The 23,363-nt window shown below is 38.0% G+C and overlaps 1 protein-coding gene across 9 annotated transcripts in view; it reads left to right on the top strand.

The window, feature by feature from the left end:
- Positions 1–13,011, top strand: part of NCOA7 (nuclear receptor coactivator 7) — a 141,238-nt gene extending 128,227 nt beyond the window's left edge. For 6 of the 9 annotated variants that reach the window (XM_076002988.1, XM_076002986.1, XM_012777504.3 and 3 more), the window contains exons 12-16: positions 3,422–3,547; positions 4,877–5,029; positions 9,779–9,874; positions 10,282–10,355; positions 10,914–13,011. In XM_076002988.1, the coding sequence (XP_075859103.1) occupies positions 3,422–3,547; positions 4,877–5,029; positions 9,779–9,874; positions 10,282–10,355; positions 10,914–11,049 (585 nt within the window). In that variant the 3' untranslated portion in view covers positions 11,050–13,011. The other 3 variants (XM_012777505.3, XM_076002989.1, XM_076002990.1) reach the window with 3 other exon arrangements.
- Positions 13,012–23,363: the final 10,352 nt, after the last annotated feature.

Here is a 23,363-nt window from a genome sequence, read left to right as displayed (position 1 = left end):
GCTTTTATGTGGACTGTGCTATCATTAAAATAATACAAGCAGACCAGATGTGGCTTACTCCTGTAATCTCAGCACTCTAGGAGGCCAAGGCAGGAGGATCACTTGAGGCCAGGAGTTCAAAACCAGGCTGGGTGACATAGCAAGATGCTGTCTCTACTAAAAATAAGAAAAATTTGCCAGGTGTGGTGGTGCATACCTATAGTCCCAGCTACTTGGAAGGCTGGGGCAAGAGAATTGGTTTACCCCAGGCATTTGAGGCTGCAGTGAGCTATGATCATGCCACTATACTCTCCTTGGGGCGACAGAGTGGGACACCATATCTTAAATAAAAAACAAAAATACACAAGCATGCTCATACACTCCTTACTTACAATCCTCAGTGGCCCCTCGTTACCTATATCAATTGTCACCTACCTGGCCAATCATTAGACTAACCACCTGAGATTTTTAAAAAACTGAATCCTAGACCCTTATCACTGGAGACATTTAATTCAATAGATCTTGAGGAGGAATGTTGGAATCTCTATTTTTTTAAAGCTTCTAGATGATTTTGAAGAGCATCCACGTTTTAGAAACACTGACCTATAGAACAAGTTCTAAGACCTCGTGTGGTGTCAGTTTCTTCATTTTCTCTACTCTTTCCCCCTCCCCAGCCTCATCTACCTCACCCTTATCTGCTTCCCTTGCTTTTTAGTCCCCAGCAGCAGTAAACCTAGAACCCTTCTCTGTATTCCTTCTGTGCCTTCCACGTGGAACAACTCCCCACACCCCACCCCACCCCACCCCCTACTCTGCTTTCAAACTGAAGCACCACCCTCTCTGAATAAGCAACCTCCAAATTCTCCAGCTGACCCTAACCTCTTCTGAGCTCCTACCACAGCTTTTAGCTTCTGTATTACATGGAATGGCATCCGTTTATTTATAATTGTCTCTCTACTTATCTCCCCACCCCCTGGAGACTGTGGAATGCTCTATGTCCCTGTGCCTGGTAAAACACCTGGCTCCCACCATCATGTAGGAAGTACTCAATAAACCTGAGCCAGGCCAGGAGAGAGCACTGTCTCATGGGCACTCGGCTCCAGTGTGTGCCAGGTGTTTGCATTGGGAGTCAATTCTGGCTGACCTGGGACTGGTCTCTAATTATCTGCCAGAGTCCTCTTTATAACTCCCAGGAGGAGCTACTCAGTAGCACTCTGATCCTATCCCCTTATAAGTCTCCAAGACAGAAAAGCCACTTCAGATCTGGAAGAGTTCCAGAAAGATCACTGAAAATAGATCTAGTGGTGATCTACATTTCTTTAGAACGCCCTGATATCTGATCCAAGGAGTAGAAGAGGATTCAGTCTGCTTATTAGTCATTAAGACTAATTCTAAAATGTAAAAAGATAAATATTATTTAGCCAGCTATTTTGTAAAACTGCATCTAAGATGACATCTTTCACAGCCTCACTTAAACTATCCTCCCATTCTTTGAAGTCCCTCACACTCAATAAACATGACAAGGTATTGAAGTGAAATGCCATTGTTTGAACTATAAGGAAACTACCTCCCATAAAGACTCCTTTTCATCCTTTCTTTGAGATTCAAACTGATTCTAAGAAACATAACATTTAAAATGGAGATTTAGCCTTAAAGTGCTGGAGAAAAAAAAAAATCAGAAAAGGCAGGACAAGAAAAGCTGGGTTAGCTGGAGTACAATTAGGAAGAAAGTATAAGATGGAAAAGGAAAAAAAATAATGAGGTTTTATTGTAGTGTTAGGAAACCACCATTTCAAAGGTGAAAGTGTCATTTTACAGTCTCACAACTATGCCTGGCAGGAAGTGTGTTTGCTCTCAATCCTAATTTGGGTGTGTTCCTGTAGAAATGTTGAACCTCTCCTAAGGGAAACAGAAACTCAATCGTGCAGGAAATAGATACTGAAAAAACAGTGGTAGCTCAGTGTTGCCACAAATAACCGTGGTGTGGAGGGAGACAGAGAAAAAACTTGTTCCTCGTTAGAGAGCTAGCCACACTTCTCACTGCTCACAATGAGAAGCCGAAGATTGCCCTTGGACATCCAGATTTTCTATTGTGCCAGACCTGAGCAAGAGCCTTTTGTCAAGGTATGTTGGAGTGTGTCCCTGAGGGCTAACCCAGTGAATTCTCAGTGATCTGCCACTCAGTATGGTTTGAAATGTGTTCTGATAAGCTAGGATTGTGCTGACATTTCAACCAGAGCAGGTATTTTATTCATTGTGGAAATGGATATGGTATTGTGGGCCATTCCCCTTGGAGTCAGAAATTCATATATTTGGTTTTTTTTTTATTCGACAGCCTCATTTTGTACTTGTGATAAATGTAGAGTTTGCCAAAAACATGGTAGTTTATTTAATACATGTAATGCGGGATTTGTGAGTCTGATAGTTACAATTCTTTGATACATAAACCCTCCTCGAGAAAAGATGGTAACATTTGTACACTTAATTTTCTTACCTGTAAATCCAGCTCAGACTGTAGGGGGTACTTTGTATTAATATCTGTCACTGTACATTTTAGAAATTGAGTTGTAAACTATCTGATAACTTTTACTAATGTGTTTTAAATGTTTTTTCTCTATAATATAAAAGTCATTAATACTGGTGCCCAGGAATTTTGATGGATTAGTTGTCTAATATAATCCTTTACTTGAAGGATTAGGCTGAGATGCCTAATATATCTCCTTCAATTTCAAATAACTCAGTGATTTATTCTGCATCAGAGTGAAATCTGACAAAAAATGGATTTTAAGGTAAAAGGGACTTTGATATCAATAGTTCATAAGCATGGCTGTAATTAAATAATAAATGTATGTAATATAAGGCTTCTCATTTTAGAAGGGAAGAATACTTTGATCATTTCTGAACTTTACATAAAGAATCGTAAATTATTTAGTCATAATTTAGACTAAAGCTTTGTGTTTCTTTGCATTGTTGTTCCTGGTTGCTGTTATCATTCATTATTTCTATCAGAATTGTTTGCATGACCTAGAAAGTAAACAGGAACCTTTATTAAAACTATTCTTTTCATCCATAATTCCCTGTTTGAAGAAGACTTAGTGATTGGTCTCTGATTAGTCCCTTACAAATTCAAATTTAGGTGTAGGCTAGTGGTGAATAATTTAGGGCCTTCTCATGGAAGGAGCAATCAGCAGCAGTAGTAAAACTGGAAGACTCATGACTTTAATGTATATATTCAATGCCTTAGCAGTACTGCCTTAAATTCTACATTTGTTCTGAAATTGAAACACTAACCATTTCCCCCAAATCCTGTTCCATCTATTAGTAACTCCTGCCACCAAAGCTCCACCTTTTCAGGCAGTTGCATACCTGCTAGTTTTTTCCTAGCAGTTGGAGGAAAAACAAATATGTTATTGTTCTTGGCTTGTGTGTCTTCTCATTTCAGATCATCACCGTCGAGGAGGCAAAGCGCAGGAAGAGTACGTGCAGCTACTATGAAGACGAGGAGGACGAGGTGCTGCCCATCCTGCAGCCGCACAGCGCACTGCTGGAGAACATGCACATAGAGCAGGTGGGCGCTCCCGGACTGAGGATGGGGATCTTCCAGGCCTGGAAGCGTATTTCCCATCCCTGACTACATTTGCTTTTCTCACTGGGGATGAAGAGTGAGTCACCGGGGGAAGGCGGAAGGCCAGCAGCTCACCCGAGGCCGGTGCCCCTGCTCTGCTTCTGAGAAGCTACAGCATATTTCTTTCCCCACTGCCTTCTTAGGAGTGTGAGGGCTTGCTCAGGTGCTAGCATCCTTGTCTCAAACCTGAAGGGAAAGCCATTTCTTATCTGAAAAAAAAAATTGTTTTAAGTGTCCTGTCATAGTCCTGATGCACTTAAAAAGGATCCAAATTTATCCTAGAGATTATTGCAGAGTTCCAATGGCTGTCATTTACAGGGCTCAATAAAAGTAACCAAGCAAATACATCTTACTGCTTTATGAAAAATATCTTTCTCTAGGAAGAATTTTCCTTTTTCTATAATTGGCTTTATATTTTCTGAAAATCTGTTACTTGAATATTGTGAAATACTGTTATAATGTGTTTATATTTGAAACTTATTAAGGAATCTTTTGCATTTCTCTCATCAGTTAGCTTAGAAACCTGAATTTCAGAGACTTTAAAGAATCTTGAAGTTCAGCTCCCTCAGCTTACAAATGAGCCGGTGAAGGCCCAAGAAAGCCCAGAGACTTGACCAAGCAGTTATAGAGACGGGCCTCACGCTGACACTAGAGCTGATTTTACACACTCTGAAGACTTAGTGCTTCATAGCATCCTTCAGTAATATTTTTGAAGAGACACATGTTATTAGTGTTTAGGGCAGCCATGTTTAAGCTGAACATTGATGTAGGTGAAGGATACAGGTGTTATGAGGACAGACTACATCTGACTTCTAGCATAAAATACTAGTGTTTTCTTGCTCTCATTTCTGTGGGAAGCTGCGTTTGTCAGTAGCTGCTCTGAGCCTATAAGGATTGAGAAAGAACAATTGGAGAAATAGGAACTGATTGGTGAAAGTCAAGTTGAAGTGGAAAGGAAGAGCATATGTCTAGTTAATAGCACTCTGTCTAGCTTGATCAGTGTCTCCAAATGTATAGTGGCATAGGGACCCCACAGTTAGGTCCCCAAGTGGGGAAACATACTCTGGGCCCTGCCAAGGTGAACACTAGCAAGCAATGATTTTCCTTTCTCTTTCTTGGTTTATAGTGGCAAATGTTTGCCCCACAGTAAAGAGGAATAATAGGCAAATATATGATTTTGAGTTTGAGCCACAGGTGCTTGTTTTATGCCACACATTCATGAGTGTTTTGTGCCTGAACCGTCTATTTACATCTCCTTCTTTGGATTCATAGCTGGCCCGGCGCCTTCCAGCAAGGGTGCAAGGGTATCCATGGAGACTGGCCTATAGCACTTTAGAGCACGGGACCAGCTTGAAAACTCTCTATCGGAAATCGGCATCACTAGACAGTCCTGTCTTATTGGTCATCAAAGATATGGATAATCAGGTGAGACCTGTTTCTCTCATTAAGAACATTTTTTAATGATTTTTCAAACCTACCAAGCAGGAAAGAAACTAGTACAATGAACTATAACCCAGACTCCACAGTTAGTAGGATTTTTACAACATTTGCTTCATGTGTCTTTTTTTTTTTTTTTTATCTTTGCTAAAATATTTTGAAGTAAATTCGAACCCTTATGTCATTCACTTTTTTTTGGAGACAGAGTCTCGCTTTGTTGCCTAGGCTAGAGTGAGTGCCGTGGCATCAGCCTAGCTCACAGCAACCTCAAACTCCTGGTCTCAAGCGATCCTACTGCCTCAGCCTCCCAAGAAGCTGGGACTACTGGCATGCATCACCATGCCCAGCTAATTTTTTCTATATATATTAGTTGGCCAATTAGTTTCTTTCTATTTATAGTAGAGAGGGGGGTCTCGCTCTTGTTCAGGCTGGTTTCAAACTCCTGACCTCGAGCAATCTGCCCGCCTTGGCCTCCCAGAATGCTAGGATTACAGGTGTGAGCCACCGCTTCCGGCCTGTCATTCACTTTTACATATTTCAGAATCATCTCTAAAAACAAAATGGAGCATATTTACAAATACATCGTTTTCTAAGAATTTTTTTCCCATGTTCACTATCCACTAGGAAAGTATAATGATATCCTACAGCCTAAAGATGCAAAAGTTGGGGAAAAGTCAAATCTGGATTTGGAGATAGTGGCAGAAGTAAGTTCCGGTGCCATACCAGAACTTCACCAGGTAGCTGAAGTGCTGCTCACATGCTTGCCTGCATGGTGGCCGTGAGTGATGCAAAACAGTCAAAGCCATGATGTGCTGTGCCCGAAGGGACCCAGTTGTTAAGAAACAGCAGAGAATGTACTGCACTATTCCTGACTGCACTTTCATCTGTGTTATAGTTGGTCTTTCTTGGAGGCACTGCTGAAATCTAGATACTACCCCTATCTACCCCACACTGTTACTTCTTCCCTCAAATCAGCTTGGACTATGAGTAGAATCCGTCTAGGTTTCTTCCAGGCACTACCCAGTCAGACTCTTACATCACAAAAGAAAGGCATCATTCAAGTCTGTTCTTCATATATTTCTCTTTGATCTGTGTTATATTGAGAAGAAATTCCTCTAAGATTTTAAAGTGTGGAGGACATCCTTTCCTACTTTTGGGCATTGAAGAAGGTTTTACTCAACAGCCATTTGTTTGTTTATTTGTCCATTCAGCAAGTGTCTAATGAGTGCCTCTTATTTGCTGGGCACTGTTAGGCATTGAGAGCTTGCTGGGAAGTGCAGAATTTTTATATTGACAACATGCCCACCTCAAAATAAGCCGTATAAGTGGGATCACTTTACGGGATCACAAATTAGGGGAGAGATGGGGATACTGAGGATACTCTTTCTCAATGGTGATCTTTGTGATTTTATTGCAGTATTATTATACCTTAAGAGTTACAGGGAGGAGTTTAGCTGTTATCATTGGTTACTATTATTATTTCCTGATTGATGACATTTAATAATGAACCAAGCTGAATAGTGGGTAGAATCAATATAAAATATTAAAATAAATGGTTTAAAATGGAATTACTTATTAGTGAAATGTTTCAAAAGTTGGGTGCTATGTTTTGGATGAGGTATGGTAAGATTGTCATAGACCGTACATACAAACCCTTGCCCTAAGTATGGATTAGTTCTCCTATTTATTTGCCAAAGATGTCAAACTTGTTAGGGAATGTGATGGTCCACACAGAGAAGATGTTGATGAAGCAGTTTCCACAAGCTTCCTGTCAGCAGATGTGTAAAGGGGGCCTACAACTGAAGGTTACACTGTTTGTCAGGGGGTGGAGTCTTACTGAATCATGTACCCTGTTGTTTAAGGACACTGGGACACTAACTCTGCTTTCCTACCCTGTCTATCCCCAAGAGGAGAATGTGGCTTTGCTGTGTTTAAGAACATGACAGAATAACACCTATACATTTATCTGAATATTATATGAAATTAATTCTGGATTAGATGAAATTCTAATAAAAATATTATATATGTAGATTAGCATCAATGAGCAGCTCTGCAGATTCAATCCCCAGTGAAAGAACCATAGCTGGTGGAAATTATAAAAACAACCATCACTTAAAGGCTCTGGAAATTGTCCTAAGGGCATATAGCAAGTGAAGAAAGATTCAGTCAAGAAAATCTAATAAATCTCAGTAATAATAGTGAGATTCTGTTGCACTTGAGGCACGACCCCCTCTCTCTCCAACTCCCAGCTCAGACTGATGGTGGGTCCACTCTGGGCATGTGTGGCCAGGAAGGTCGGGTTCCCTCTCCCCCAACAGCTGCCAGTTAGGGGCCGTGGTATACCCATCTCTAGGTGCAGGTCCCCAGCATTTCTTATCCCCCACCCAAGATCTGTGTTTCAGAGGCTAAAATCCAGGAAACTGTGGCCTGGAGATAGACCTTCTTCCTCCACTCAGTCCCCACTGAGAAGGCTGAAGTTCCACACCAGGTGAGGCAAGCCAAGACCAGAGGCTGCTGCCACTATCAGGAGCGATGGTTTAGAGATTGTTCCCAAGGGAAGAGGCATGCAGTATGTCACATCATAGGGCTCTGAAACTCTTCCCTAAGGAACTGACTTTATGTAGACAAGTATGGGAGATTTCAAGCCAAAGGGCACTCTAGAATCTAAACAATGAGAATTTTTGTAGTAAACATTTACAAGGAAGCTCGTAGCCATGACAACACAAGCTAAACTAGACCATCTAGTTTACCAGCAAGAACCAGGAAAAGAGACAACCAAGGAAAGCCTTCCTGGAGTCAGGATGAACTTCCTAGTCTGGCCTAAGAAACCACCCCTGCAAAGGGATCTGAATTTAGTCAGATCAGGCTGTGGAGTAATTGATACACCAGGCACTGTTGAAAACATTAGAGTAACCATCAGGTAATTAGTAGAGCCAGATTACCAACTTCATTCCAGTGAGGTATGGAAATATTACCCTTTATATTCTCCTATTCCACTATAACATCTTTCTACTGTTTATAGTACTATTATACATATTACCTCTACATGTATTACAAACCCAATGATTAAATTGATTACTATTTTATATAACTTTGTATATCTACTAAAGGAGTTGAGAGAGGAAAGGAGAGCAGATACACATTTATATGTTTTCTTATGTTAACCTTCTTTTTATCATTTCTGATGATTCTTCATCTGTTCCTGTGGATTCTTTTGTTCTGTTATTACTAAATATACTACATTTTATATGGTATAGGCTAAACAGTAATACCATTATTAAATATTTATTGTTTCATATAATTTCTTTCTAAATTAATTAATAGAAAAAGGAAAAAAGAAAACAGACATTTTCTTACATAATTACAATGCTATAAACCTAGCAAAATTAACAGTAATTCATTAATGTCATTCAGTCCCTATTCCTTAAATGGATTTCCATGATCATTAAGAAAGTTTTTAGCTAAGGAAGAAAATAATTATTTAGAATTCTGTAGAGGGTGAGAGTTAAGTATGACTTTTCCTATTGATTAATCAGAGAGGGACCCACTTTCTTCCACTGACAACCATTGCCCCTTTTGTCATCTTTTAATACCATGCTTTTAAAAATACCTATCTCAGTTGAGTTTAGTTCTTTTACTGAAAAACCACCAGAAAAAGGGGAAAAGATGTTACTATTTTGTGCTTCTTTGTTCTTGGCAGCTCTAGGGAAAGGTTTGGTACTAGGAAGTATGAAGAATATTGGTTTAAAAAAGTTTCTAGGCTTCTGCTCTACCTAATATTTAGTGGTAGTGTTGCAGGTAGTCAGAAACTGAGTGTAATTGGTGAGGAAGAGAGCATAGAGGTTGTCATCCAATTAAAATACTTTATGAAAAATGATAAGACATTTTTCAGATAACCTTCATTTTAAATAATGTGGACAAGGTATATCTGAATCACCTAGGGACATTTTCAAAATGTTCTCACCCCTGCCAGTGCGGATCAGGATCTGAACAGAAGGATAGAATGCAGGGGCAGTGGATGTACACATTCTGAAAACGCTGCTCTCAATGTAACTTGGCTCTCTTTCTACCCCTCAACAAGAAAAAGTAAAAGAATCATTGATCTAAACACATCTAAATCACCTTTCAAGACCATAGTATTATGGAGTTGTCATTTTTTTTAAAGTCATTTAGAGCTAAGATATATTGAATCAGTCTATATTAAGGATATAGTTTTAATAAGCATATTAAAACTCATTGTTAGAAATCAATAGGAAGGAAAGTTCATTTTCTTGGGGAAGTGCCTGGCTGTGATTCTATTTACAGAACACATCCAAGAGGTGACTCTGTTGTCCCAAGCACTTATTTCCGTGTCCAAGATGCATCTTGCTGTTTAATGTTCCCAGTATGTCATCTGTTTTCACTAAGGCAAATTTGTCTCCATAGTGGGCTTTGGAAGTCTTTTAAAATTGGAACAAATTGTTGGCTTTTGACAAATAAGTTCCCTGAGCTTCATCTGATGGATTTTTCATGCACCAGGAAGCCTGGCCACTTGGGTTCCAATTAGAGCTGGGGATATTTTGTTTATTCTTTTGTTAGTGGTCTGTTTTATTTAAGAGCTTCAATTTAGTAATAATCTTTGCTGAAAGAGGAATAACAAGGTCTCAGAACAAGAATGTGTCAAAAATATTTCATAAAGTCTTTGTTTAAGAGGTTTAGGCTTTGAACATAGATAACATTTCTGTTTTCTTTTGGCAGATTTTTGGAGCATATGCAACTCATCCTTTCAAGTTCAGTGACCACTATTATGGCACAGGAGAAACTTTTCTCTACACATTTAGCCCTAATTTCAAGGTACCTAGATTGGAGAAATATCCCACTTCCCAGTGTCACAATGTCAGCAGCGGGGCAGGGGTGGGTGTTGGGGCAGCCCCCTGACCTATACCCTCATCTGGACTCTCTCCAGCCTGGGTCAGTCCTTCATGACTGTAACACAGAAACTGCCTAGGATCCCTGACCTGGAGTTGCTCAGTCTGGGTTCCAAGGAGGAGTTGCAGGTCAGAGCCAACATGTGCCTGAAAGGTCTTTCCTACTTCATAATGCCTTTGGAGATATCATTCTGGTGTGGGCCAGGTCTTGCCATCAGGAGCTTCCTCAGTCAGTGAGGTGGTTCCCTTTTACATAGAGATGTTATTTAATATTGCCTCTTTGCTCCTTCTCCAGATTAATGACTGTGCTCTGTTTTGTGTTCCTACCCCAAGGTCTTTAAGTGGAGTGGAGAAAATTCATATTTTATCAATGGAGACATAAGTTCTTTAGAACTTGGTGGTGGAGGGTAAGGTTTTTATTGTTGTTTTTTTACCACCTGACCTGGGTGGGTCTGTTTTGATCCAGGTAACTAAAACCTTGGTGTCAGATAATTGTAGCTATTCCCCATGTGCTTAGATCAGGGGTCCTCAAACTTTTTAAACAGGGGGCCAGTTCACTTGTCCCTCAGACCATTGGAGTGCCGGACGATAGTTTAAAAAAAACTATGAACAAATTCCTATGCACACTGCACATATCTTATTTTGAAGTAAAAAAACAAATGGGCAAAAACACCTACATGTAGCCCGCGGGCCATAGTTTGAGGACGTCTGGCTTAGATGAATGAGGACAGTGGTCTAACACATGACACTAAGAGTCAAAGATAAAATTTTTTATTTATATGTCCAAATGAGGGATTATTACCACTTGTCTTTTAGGAAGACAGGTCACTTAAATGAAATAAAGGCAGTATACCCTTTGTCTTACAGGCGGTTTAGAATTTTGCCTGTCTAAGACATAAAGGAAAAAAGAGGGGCAAGAGAAGATAGAAAGTGTGTTTTTAACATTTTTTTTTAAACATTTTCAGGGGACGATTTGGTTTGTGGCTAGATGCTGATTTATACCATGGACGAAGCAATTCTTGCAGCACTTTCAATAACGATATTCTTTCCAAAAAGGAAGACTTCATAGTTCAGGACCTAGAGGTATGGACATTTGAGTGAAATTCAGACTGCCTTAGAATACAACATTAAAAAGACTGGGTTATATCAGCCCTCCTAAAGCTGGCTGGAAGACGAAGTCCCAGCTGAGGCTGCCTCATCCCACCCTAATGCTTTCTTTCTGCCATCATCTCAGAGCATGATCACATTGCAGAAAGATTCTGAAAGGTATACATGGAGGGCAGACACTGAAGAAAGAAATTTGAAGTCTAGATTGTTGAAAGACTTTGTACTTCCACTTCCTTCAAGTCCATACAGTGGGGAATCAGAGTGTTTATAGATGTATGAGTTGAATGCAATTTTTATTTTTGGTAACTGTGAAAAAAATATACTGTGGAAATATATACATGCCTTGTGTATTTATCGGCATAATTTTCATTACCAAAATGTATAGCTATTGTTTGCCATGGAAAAGGTTAGTCTCATTTAGAAAAACTGAGAGTGCACAGCACTTAAAAGGGAATATATGATTTTTTTAAAAAAAAACTGTTTTATTTATTATTTCTAGTATATTGTCTAAAATGTGTTGGCAGTTTTTTTCTTTTAATGTGTCAAATCTTGAAATAAAGAAATGTGTACATTTTGTGCTGTGTTTTGGGAACAAATCTGTTTGATTTATATAGTTTTATATTGAATTTTTTTTGCCCTGATTGTTTAGGGTGATAGGTCTTAAGTAGCATATATGTATATGTATATGTACATATATATGAGTGTATAATTCTGAATTTTTAAAAACTTATCACTAATGTTCATTGATTTGACTATTATAGGCCATCTTTCCATTTAGTCATTAAAAGGTACATTTTTAGTTACTTACCCTGAACATATTTGTGTAAGGAAGAATACACCATTTCTCACAGTCTTAAGTTGATATTTATAGAAATGGATAACCCTTATGAAACTAGACTTAGAAAAAAACCCTGCTTTTGAAATGAAAATGTTTTGCTTCTTATAAAATCATGTGTATTAATAACAAAAACTTTATTTTCATAGTGTTTTTTGCATAACTTTCCCAAGCTTTTACATTAGTGAGCAGGCCTCTGTTTTAAAAGGGACCTAGAGTTTTAATTTCTGTGTTTTTTAAAATCAGATGAAAAATGTCAAATTGGACCAATTGTCTTGATTTCTAGACTTGTTTGAGAAGAAACAATACAAAGAAATCCATTCATACCAAAATTGGAATAAAAAAGAAAACCTATTTTTTAAATATAAACCCATTTTCACATCATAAAACATATTATTGAAAATAATAATAAAGCTTTGTTAAAAACTTAACCAATATTATTGATTGCCAGACTTTTATGAAAGCCAAAGACTGCTAGTGGAAAAAAATTTCAAATAATAGCCAAAGCTGAGATTTGGTCTGTCATAAATTACTTCCCTGGTAATCTTTAAAAGGAAAAGTTATTTAAAAAAACAGTACTTGCATATGTGCATTTTAAAAATTTACAGAATATTTCATTTAGATTATTCTCCTGTTTTCAACTATTTGTAGAAGTTTAAATTTATCCAGTGGCCTCCTGTCAGACCAACAATTATACTCTACTCACATTCCATGCAAATTTAAATGAATGGTATAAAATTTTAAATCTGTATCCTGGGTGTACTTTTCACCCAAGTTCTCTTACTGAGAACTCTTAATTAACAACATATTGGCAGTTTCATCTTAATCTGCTTGTTAAATGTATTGGTGTGAGATATCAGGAATGTCTCAAGATGATCACATTTACCATTTGCTCCATTTGCAACCATATGCTATCAATAAACAAAGTGGTCATTTTGCATATAGTTCACTCTGACCTAGTTTAGTCCATGATATTAATACTATATTGTGAGAGCATATCCAGATGCTGTGTTCCCTATTTAAAACAGTATTGTCCAATCAGAAATGTGGATTTATGGATATTGACTATATGTAATGCAGTGCTATCCCAATATTTTCAATAAAGGAATTTATGCATTCAATGTGATTTTCTTTCCTGAGAATTCATTCATCATGAATTGTAATTCATTTAAATTTAAATAGCCACATGTATTTATTGGGTACTAGAGTTTTTTACTTTTCTGAGAGGATGATGAAATATCCAAGGTCCAGTGCTCATGTTTTCATTGCTGCCCTGGAAACTCCTCTTCATTCCCTGTAGCCACTCTCCTATTGTCATCAGTTCATGGAAACTGCTCTTGTTATACTTCTTAGACATAACTCTTAGCTCTATCTACCAGCTTCTTGTCTGTTTTTATCCTTGTTGCTGTTCTATGAAGAATGACTTCCTCCTTTTAATATCTGTCTCAACCTGCTTCCTAATTTCCGTGATGGACACCTTACCCTCTGATAAATTTCCTTTGGCATCCTGTCACCTAGCCCCTAGAGATGAGGGCTCCAAGTAGTCATCATTGCTTCTTAATTTCTCATTTCTAAGTCCATATTAAAGGATTTGGGTGGGAAGATGTTTCTTCAGACTCAGTTGATTTCAATATTATCCCCTTGCTACAAGCTACCAGGGATACCTTGAACTAATATGAAAAGTATGTCTGCTCTTAATAGGATTTCCCTTTCCTTGATTCCTTTTTAAAGTTTTAGAGACACAGAAACAGGACTAATAAAAGAACTCCTTTTTTGAGGAAGGCATTGAGAATCTCTTACATCAGAAAGGGAGTTAAGACTCATGTTTTTCTTAGGATGCCTAACCTGTTTTTATAAACTTAACCAGATAGAGGAAGGTAAGGAGGTCAGAAGCCAAGGGAAATTCCAGAAAACCCAAGATAAGGGCAGTCACATTTACGTCTTGTGTAAGCATCAAAGGTACCTTTGACCACTTCCTTCTGCCCAATCAGGTCACATACTCTTTGTCATTCAGGGGAAGCCCTAACACACATTATCCATTGTGATCCCCTAATAGAACATGTCTTTACTGAGAAAATTAAGCTTCACAATTCACACCAAACCCTAAGGACCCTTTCTTTGTATTTCAAATCTCTAGTGGTTCAGAATAAAAATTAGACATGGCCTCCCTGGTATAGTGAATCAAGTCATCAAATGTTTCTTAATACAATATCTTTGGGGACTTTTTGTTCATCTTTTAGATTAACACTGCCTGATGGAACATGCTACAAAGATGGAAGTGTTCCATGAATTTTCACTGTCCTTTGTGATAGCTATTAGTTGCCATACTAATGTTGAACACTTGAAATGTGCCCTGGGTGATTGAGGAGCTAATAAATGAATAAACTTTAATTTATTTAAATTTAAATAGCCATCTGTTACCAGTGGCTACTATATTGAACAGCACAGCTCTAGATCAAGATGTTAGTACTGAATCATATTTTCTTCGGCAATTAAATCAAACTATGACTCCCTCAACAGAAGAGACGCCGTAGTTCTAAGATTTTGATTTGTCTATGCCATTATGGATCTTCAAACAGCTTGGTACCACCTAAGCCTTAGGTTACACTGTGTATCTCTCACTGTTTAGGTAGTCAGCTTATAAAGTGACCAGACACCTGAGAGTCTTTCCTTACTGAAAAATTAGATATCTCTAGGATTATTGATCTCCACCTCTAACCAAAGCTAAAGAAAACATCTTCTAGTGCCCAAGCCTTGTCTTGCCCAAAGTTTTCCTGGCCATCAGCACATGTTTTGTTCCTATACTAGACATTCCACTGCTCATGGCAGCCCTGGTAGGGTGCTGTATCCCTTGCCAGGTGCCCATGCATCATGCATAATGGACCACAGAAGAGAAAAAGCAACTCATTCATTACACAAAATTGTGCATCCAGTCCCAGAACCATCAGGAATAAGGGAATCTCCTAGAATGCCTCACATGGTGCTATTCAGTGACCAATCTTCTTTACCAAGTTTGCCAACTGTGATGCCAGCAAGCTGCATGTACCTGCCTGCACGTGGAAAAAGTGTTCAATAGCTACCTGTTAGAATAGAAAACAACAAAAACCCATAGGAAAGAGACTATAACCTTAACATCCTATTTTTTTTAGACAGTCTATAAACAAAATAATGGAGGAATTCCTTTTTCTATTAGAGGAATCACCTAATGATATAACAGTTACAAAGTTCATCTTCTAAGATAGCAACTTATTTACTTTTTAAAATTATTTTCAGACATATTACAATGGCTCTCATTTGCTATTGCGATATTTTTAACTAAGGTTTGGTTTCCTTTTTTGAATTGTAACAGTAAACATGTTCATGGTAAAGTTTTCAAATGGTACAGAAGAGAATTCAATAAAAGGCAAATATTTCCCTCCCTACATTTACAGATGTAACAGTTTCTTGTATTTTCTTCTAGAGCTTTTCAGTGCATATATAAGTTTATTTATACCTATAAACAGAAATATATTATACATACTCTTCTTTAGTTTGCCTTTTTAATTTAACAATATACTGTGAACAACATTTTCTATCAATATATGTAGATTTACCTCATTCTTCATTGCATGGGTCTATTATTGTTTAAACAGTCTTCATTAATGGAGTCTTTTTGGCTATTATAGACAATTCTTAGTGGACATTCCTGTATCTAGAACTTTGTGCATTTATGAATTGCATATTTGTAGGATAATTTTTATCAGAGTGTACTTTTTTGTTTTAAAAGATACTCTTATTCTTCCCCAAAAGTTGACACTAGTTTATACTAACAGTGTATAACCATGTCAGTTACCTCACACCCTCACCAATACTGGTTATTTCAATCTCTTTTTATTCTTTGTCCAAATGCTATCTTAATTTTCATTCTTTAATCATGAATGACGTTGAACATGTTTTCACATGTATTTGCTATTTATATGTCTTATTTTCCTAACAGTCCATGAGCTTTATCCATTTTTCTATTGGGTTTTTTCATCATTGTCTTACTGCTTTGTATATGTTCTTTGTATGTTCACAAAATTAGCCCCTTGTCTCATATATTTTGCAAATATTTAGTTTATATTTTTAAAACGTGCTTTTTTCATTATGAGGTTTTCTTTTATTACAATTTCTTTGTAGTTAGATTTATCAATCCTTTGTAACTTCTGGATCATAATTTTTTAGGTCAAGTACCATTGGTTCAGCATGATTTTCACCTCTCACTTAAAACACCTCCCAAAATTATGTATTAATGCCATCTTCTACCTTATCTAGAATGCATCCTCTTATTCTGTACTAAATTACACCCCCCTCATGCTTCAGAACATTTAGAAATAACCTTCTCAAAATCACTTTCACTTTTCACTGGCCTCTTATTCCTTTAACACATGCCAACATCTTCAGGAAAGGTCTTAGGGCAAAAACTGAATGTTCGCCTTAAGTAATATCCTCTAGTGAGTAAGCTTGGGCTAAGCAAGGTTGATGGACAGACTTCTATGTAGATCTCCAGACCCTGTCACGATGTCTTGCTGAGGAACAATTTATATACTAAAAATAGTCATGAAGAGGAGGAGGAGAAGGACAGGTAACATTTATTTAGCATGACTATCCACCCTCTTTTTTTTTTATTATATGCATTGTCTTATTTGATCCTCAAAATGAAGATAGTACAATTATTATTTCTGTTTTAGAGATGAAGAAACTGATTCTTCAGGAGGTTAGGTAACTTGCCTGAAGTCACAGAGCTAAGGAGAGTTAGTGCCAGGATATCTTCGGTTATGTCTGTCCCAGAGCTGACCTCTTAACCACATAGTGCTCTGGCTTTGTCCCATCTTTACCGTATTCTCCACCACTTGGTTGCCCACATTCTGCTTAATCACCTCAGGCACCACCATCCACAGTCCTCCACACTAGAATGACAGCTCCTGAATGTCTGGGAGCTCCTCTCTGGCCAGCCATGTCTTTCTATCCCCAAAGCCTGGCAGGGTGCAAGGCACGTAGGAGGCTTATGTTCAGTAAATGCTTGTCAAATTCAACAGAACTGAAGGAAATGAGCCCCACAGAAGTTAATAGGTTTGTCCAATGTTCCACAGCTAAATGGCAGAGCTGGGACTATAGCACAGTTTGGATTCCTAGCTCTTCTCCCCTGTCCCCTGCATAATGCCGAATCACAAATTTACGAGTACATTCTTGAGATGGGCTACTGCCATTCAGGAAGGAGTGATTCTCTCTCTAGCTGCTAGAGTTCTTCCCTTTGGATTTTAGGGATATAAATATGTACAAGGCTGGGAAGAAATTTCTGAGGGATGGTTGTTCCTGGAGAAGAATTTCTTCATTTTCAGGTCTCTTAGTTATTAGCATTCTGAAGAACGTAGACTGACAGTTCTAGGGCCTCAGAGCTTTAGGGCATTGGCACTGAGTCACATTCTGGGTTTCCAAATATCATACTTGGAAAATGGTTCAGAAGACCATTTAAATGAAAATCAAACTCTGAATTAATTTTGCACTTAGGTGATGAAGTTGGGAGACGAGTGCAAAGGCATGTGATTAACTAGATTCTCTAGTCCTAACTTGTGTTGATTTAGGAAGGAAGATTTATCAGGCAGAAAAAAAAAAATTGAGAGGGACATTTTATAAAAAGCATGTTTTATAAAATAGCTAATCTAGGCAAAGTAGCACTGTGTCTGGTACTGTGTAAGCGTACAATAAATATTAGCTAGATCCTGGCACCTCCACTTGTTAGCAAAAACTACCTAAACTCTCCCTCAGTTTCCTCATCTATAAAATGAGAGTAATAGTACCTACCTAAAACAGATGCTATGAGAAATAGATTGATATATGTAAGGCATCACTATACTATATACATTTCCTTGTTAGAAACTTACTCTTTTCCTTTCCCTTTAATATTGTTTTTAAGATTCATGTTGTTTTGGAGACATTTCATTTGTGTGTGTGTGTGTATGTGTGATATTCCTCTCTGTGAACATACCTCTCTACTACTATTTATCCATTCTCCTGTCAGTAGATAGGGTTGCTTTCAGTTCTGTGCATTCTAGAGTATGTGAATGTTTGACTTTGTGGGATAACATCACAATGTTTGGCAAAGTGATTGCACCATTCACATGCCCATCGAAGTATCCCGTCCAACACTTGACATTGTTAGACTTCTTAGTTTTTGCCAGTCTCATGGGTGTGTAATGTTATTTCACTGTGGGTTTTTGTTTTCATTTCTCTGATTACTAATGAGGATTAGCATCTTTAACTATGTTTCTTAATCATTCATATTTTTTCTTCTGTGAGATGTCCCTTCATGTCTTATGCCCATTTTTTAAGTCCATCTTCCTGGAAGAGGTCACGTGATATCCTCTCTGTTCCTGTCTTAATAATAATAATAATGGAGATTAGTCAGTCTGTAATTTTATATACTTCTGATGAGGAAGACAAATAGTTAACTTGATGATATCAGAGAGTCTCAGGACCTACAAGGATATTTTCTCAAGAGCCTCCCTTAAACTGGCAATACCTAAGGAAAAGATTTTTGTCAGTTTGTGTTTTGCTTTGAAGGTTTGGGCATGTATTTGCACTTAACAATTAGATTATGTGATTTTTTTTTTAGAAGCAGCATCAAGCAGTTTGGTTGGAATATTAGCAAGCATTTACCGAGCACTTACGTGCTAGGTATTATTCTGTGCAGTTTACATATATTAATCTTCATAATAATTTGATGGTCATGAGAAATGTACTACGATTATGATTTTCCAGTTGAAGACATATAAACCCTAAAACATTAAATGATTTGTTCAAGGTGGAATCACTCTAAATGGTAGAAATGGGCTTCAAATTTAGGGCATATGACTTCCTGACCTATGTCTTGAACCACCAGATGACCACAGGAAAAAGCAAGTTGGGAATATAGCACAAAGAGGGAGGTTGTCATCTGATGGGTACACAGAAGAAATTGAGGGAATTGATGGGCCTTTGGAGTATGCTGGTAGGGAAGGAAGTAAAGACGGGAGAGTGGCTGAAAGTGTTGAAGAAAGCAAGATCAAGGGCAGAAATCGCTACAAAGAAGAGTATGAACATCGCTGGGGCAGGTGTTTGCTGAACAGTGAATAATCATTGCATTTCAGGTTTCAGAGAATCTGGGTGAACATAAAGTGAGGATTTTGCCACAAGGGCAAGTTGTGTTAAAGAGAAATGGAGGCAAAGGGCATTGAAATCCAGGTGTTTGAGAAGCTGTGAATCATGGCCATGGAAGTTGTCTGCGATAACGGACTTTGGCAGCATTTGGGAGCCAGGTGCTGAAGCTCTCTGTGAATCTGGGAGTGCTCTAGAAGCCGGTAAATGATGATGACTGAGCTTCATGCTATAGCATGAAACTCAAAAGAAGGCATAGGGTGGGGAGTTATATGAATATATAGGTAGGAATGGAATCACCTGGAACTGGCAGTTAGAAGCCAGGAGAATGCCAACCCTGCTTCCAAATCTTTCTCAGCATGTTGGGTGGTGGGGAGAGCAAGCAGTTTTTGCTTGCCAAGGCTCCAGGGAAGTGATGTCCCTGGGGGAAAGCCAGGTTTCAGTTAAGGAAAGGAGGAGAAGGTATGATTCTGCAAGAAGGTTGAGGATATAGATTAGAATGTTTACTCTGAAATTGTGGTTTTTACAGTAGAAAGAGTTTCAAAGGAGATTAGTGGTGGAAAAAAGTTCGGGGAAAATAAGCACAGGAAAGTTTGGGTATGAGTAAAGAGAAATTTTTACTCTTAGGGTAACTAAGAAGAACAAGGATGAGTGGTGTGGATGAGATGTATTGGCCTTGAGATCATGAAGGAAATACAGGGGTAAATTTGACAAGAAAATTAACATTAACTTCTAGGTGTTGGAGGTATGCTGCTTTGCATAGTGGCTGTTTCCTGTTGCTTTTGGGGAGATGAGAAGTGCCTCCAGTGCCACTAAAAGGCTTGCAAGACAGACCCCTCTATCATCCATTAAGTCAATTCATCTTCTCCATCGTCTCATTTTCTCCATTTCTAAAATAGAGGTGATAATATCCTCTTCTCCAAGTTGTCATGAGAATCAAATTAATTTATGTATATGAAGGTGCCTTAGAAAATTGTAAATTTCCAAAGTTAAATTAGAGTTATTATGGTGTTAGTCACATCAAACTTTCTTTATGCTGCATTATTTATCAGAAATACAAAGTCCAGGTATACTTTGCTACTGATTTTTTTTTTTTTTTAAGGAATTACTTTCAATGCCTTGTTTGAGGACACGGCTTTTGAGAAAGAGCTATGAAAAAGCCAGAAGTGCCTGCATTATATTCTGTAGACAGGTAAACAAAAGCAATTTATCAAGGAAATAGCAGAGTTTTTCTTTTGTCATTCTCTCCATTACACATGATTTACACAGTTTCCACTTGACAACAGAACAGGACTTCCCTTAAAGTCCTTTAGCAAACCTCAAACAGCCAGCATTGGAACTTTGGGCCACCTGCCAATATTTGTTCAAAGAGAGCTCTAAGTATGGCAGTTTAATAATCAGAAACTGGAAATTTCTCTCTTTCCCACACACAAGCACTCCTCCCTCCTCTTCCTTTGCCCAGACATTTCACAATCACCCCAACAGAAGGAGGCCAACAGGCACGCAATATGTAATAGCAGGCAACAGCCACTTTAGTCTTCAGTATTTCCTTTATTCTTGTTTTTTTTTTTTTAAGGAGAGAGAATGTTTTAATGCTTGTTTCTCTTTTACCTTTGGAAAAATCTAATATTCTTGAGATGCTGTTGAAATAGCAAAAATTTATTCCGATTTACTAAACATAAGCCAGGGAAGGTCTTTGTATTCATGTTTAGGGAATTTCTATTTAGGATGTAAAAAAAGAGATGCCTATTGTCAAAATGATATTTTATCAAATTAGGACAAGCCCACCAACGCACTTTCCACATCCTTACTGTAATACGGAAAGAAATACGACACTATATCACACATGTGGTCATTGCGGCTCCCTTGTCCACCTCTGTCAGAAATACCAAGAAATCTGCTTGAAAATGCCCTGTATCTTCTGATGTCAGGGTTGAATAACTCAAAAATTTATAGAATGAGATCATTTATGAAGCAGGGAGTTATTAAAGGAAATGAAGTTTACCTGGAATCCTGAATTTAAAAAAAAATCAGGATGTTTTCCTTATGACAAAAGTAATATATTCTTGTTGTTGAAGATGTACAATATACAGATAGACAGAAAGAAGGAAAAAATTTACAGATAAATGAAAAGAAGGAAAAAAAAATCAAGCCATAATTTATCCATCCAGAGAGCTAATATATTTCCTTTCAGGCATTTGGTTATAAATCCTTATGTATATTTAGTAAATATGGAATCATACTAGACATACTCTCTTATAATCTATTAACATATTCATGTATCTTACTACAGTGGTTAAGAGCACAGGCTCCTGTCGATTGCTTGGGTTTGGGTTCCAGCTCTGTCACTGACTAATGGGATGACACTGGGCAATCTTAATCACTGAATCGAAATATCAAATATGCAGCTGGATTGAGCTTTGGAGAAAGGTATGAAGAGAGTTAGAATGTAGGAGTCATGGGCATGTTGATATTTAGAGCTTTGAAACTGGATAAAATCAAGGAAGTAACTGTAGAGAGAGAAGAACAAGGACTGAGCCCTAGAGCACTCCAACATTAAGAGTTTATAGGGAAGATACAAACAAAGGAAAGGGAGAAAGAGCTTACTTAGGAGGAAGAAATAAGACCAGGAGAATTCAGTGACATGAAAACAAATGAAGAAGATGTGTCAAGGAGAGAGGCTGTAATAAAATGTGCCAAATGCTGCTAATAGGTCAAACGAGAAAAGGACTGAGAATTGACCCCTGAATTTGACAATGTGGAGGTTACCTACCATCTCTAAGAGCACTTGGGATGGAGCTTGACAGAAGAATGGGTTTAAGGGAGAACTGGAGAAAAGAAATGGGACAGAGCTAGTACAGACAAATCTCTCAAGAAGATTTCCTGCAAAGAGCATCAAACACCTGGGACAGGTTCTGATGGGAAAAGTGGGCTCAAAAGAAAGTTTCATTTTATTTTTTTAGGGTAGAGGAAATTATAGCATGTTTGTAGGTGGACAGTAATGATCCAGTAAAGATAATAAAATTGATGATGCAGGACATAATGGGAATTTCTGGAGTGGTGTTCTTGAGTGAGCAGGACCCCTCCTTATATGAGATCTAGCACATAAGTGGGGGAATTAGCTTTGATGTGAGCACAGGCTGTTATCTTTGGTAACAGTCAGGAAGGCCAAGTAAATGAGTCATCATTCTGGAGGGAGTCAGTTGAAGTTCTCTTCTGATTGCTTCAATTTTCTCATTACACAGGAAGCGCCGGAATCCCAGGCTGCCCCCCACTTCCAGCTCTCTGACCCTCATAAAGCTCTGTACTTCCCATAGCAGTCTCCTCCCACCCTCACTCCTGAAACTCTTTCCTTATACCATCAGGAATGTAGGGTGCATCATTTCAATTATGTGTGACCCTGACAATACTGAATGCTTTTATATAAAGGAATCTTTGCTAATTTGATAGTGGAAAATGTTATTTCATTGTTACTTAACTTGGACTTCTTTGATCTCTAGTAAGGCTGGATATATTTTTTCATATGTTTTTTGTCTGTACTTTTTCTTTCCATAAATTACTTTCATTTCAGCTGCTTATTTTTCTACTGGGGTTTTCCACTCTTTTAATTGTTTTGTTAGAACTCTTCCTATATTAGGATTATTAATCCTATTTCTCATTCATGCTGCAAATATTTTTACCTAAATTGACATATGTGTTTCAAGTAGTTTTGGGTATGGATAGATACTATAAAAATGCTATTTTACATCCATCAATAATTTATTTTATGGAATCAGAAAGGCCCTTTCCTTTCTACCCCCCAAAGTAAATATTCACCTACATTTTTAAAAATCCATTACATTTTTTTGGTTTCATTCTTTTACATTTAAATATTTAATTTCATCAGAGGTGTGTTTGGATGCATGATATATATTTTTTCCCTGAAATGGTGGCATTGTTCCAACTTCCTTTATGAGCTAATCCCTTGTGCTTAAAAGGGCTCATTGTCCCCTTCTGAGGGTACTACTCAGCTGGCAGCTCCCTACTGAGAGAAGAAGCCCTGGGATGCTCTTGAAAAAGGATTTGATTGTCAATTGGGTTGGGCCCTGATCCAAGGCAGCCTCTTAGGTTCATGGCAGCTTACTAGGAACAGCTCCATGAAGAAGACTGATATTATCTGATACCTGAAGCAGCAATAAGAAGAGAATTGTTCATTTGGCACCAAGGAGAGAAATTAGAACCCACAAAAATAAAAGCTGAACTTGAAAGGACAATACCAACAGCTATGCCACCAGTGATGCCATTGAGAAAATGAGATTTTACCTTCCATTTTTTAAGG

This window comes from Microcebus murinus, chromosome 5 (genome assembly GCF_040939455.1).
Source record: "Microcebus murinus isolate Inina chromosome 5, M.murinus_Inina_mat1.0, whole genome shotgun sequence".
Taxonomy (NCBI): domain Eukaryota; kingdom Metazoa; phylum Chordata; class Mammalia; order Primates; family Cheirogaleidae; genus Microcebus; species Microcebus murinus.
Note: the sequence above shows the minus strand (reverse complement) of the source record. Positions and strands in the feature narration are given on the sequence as shown.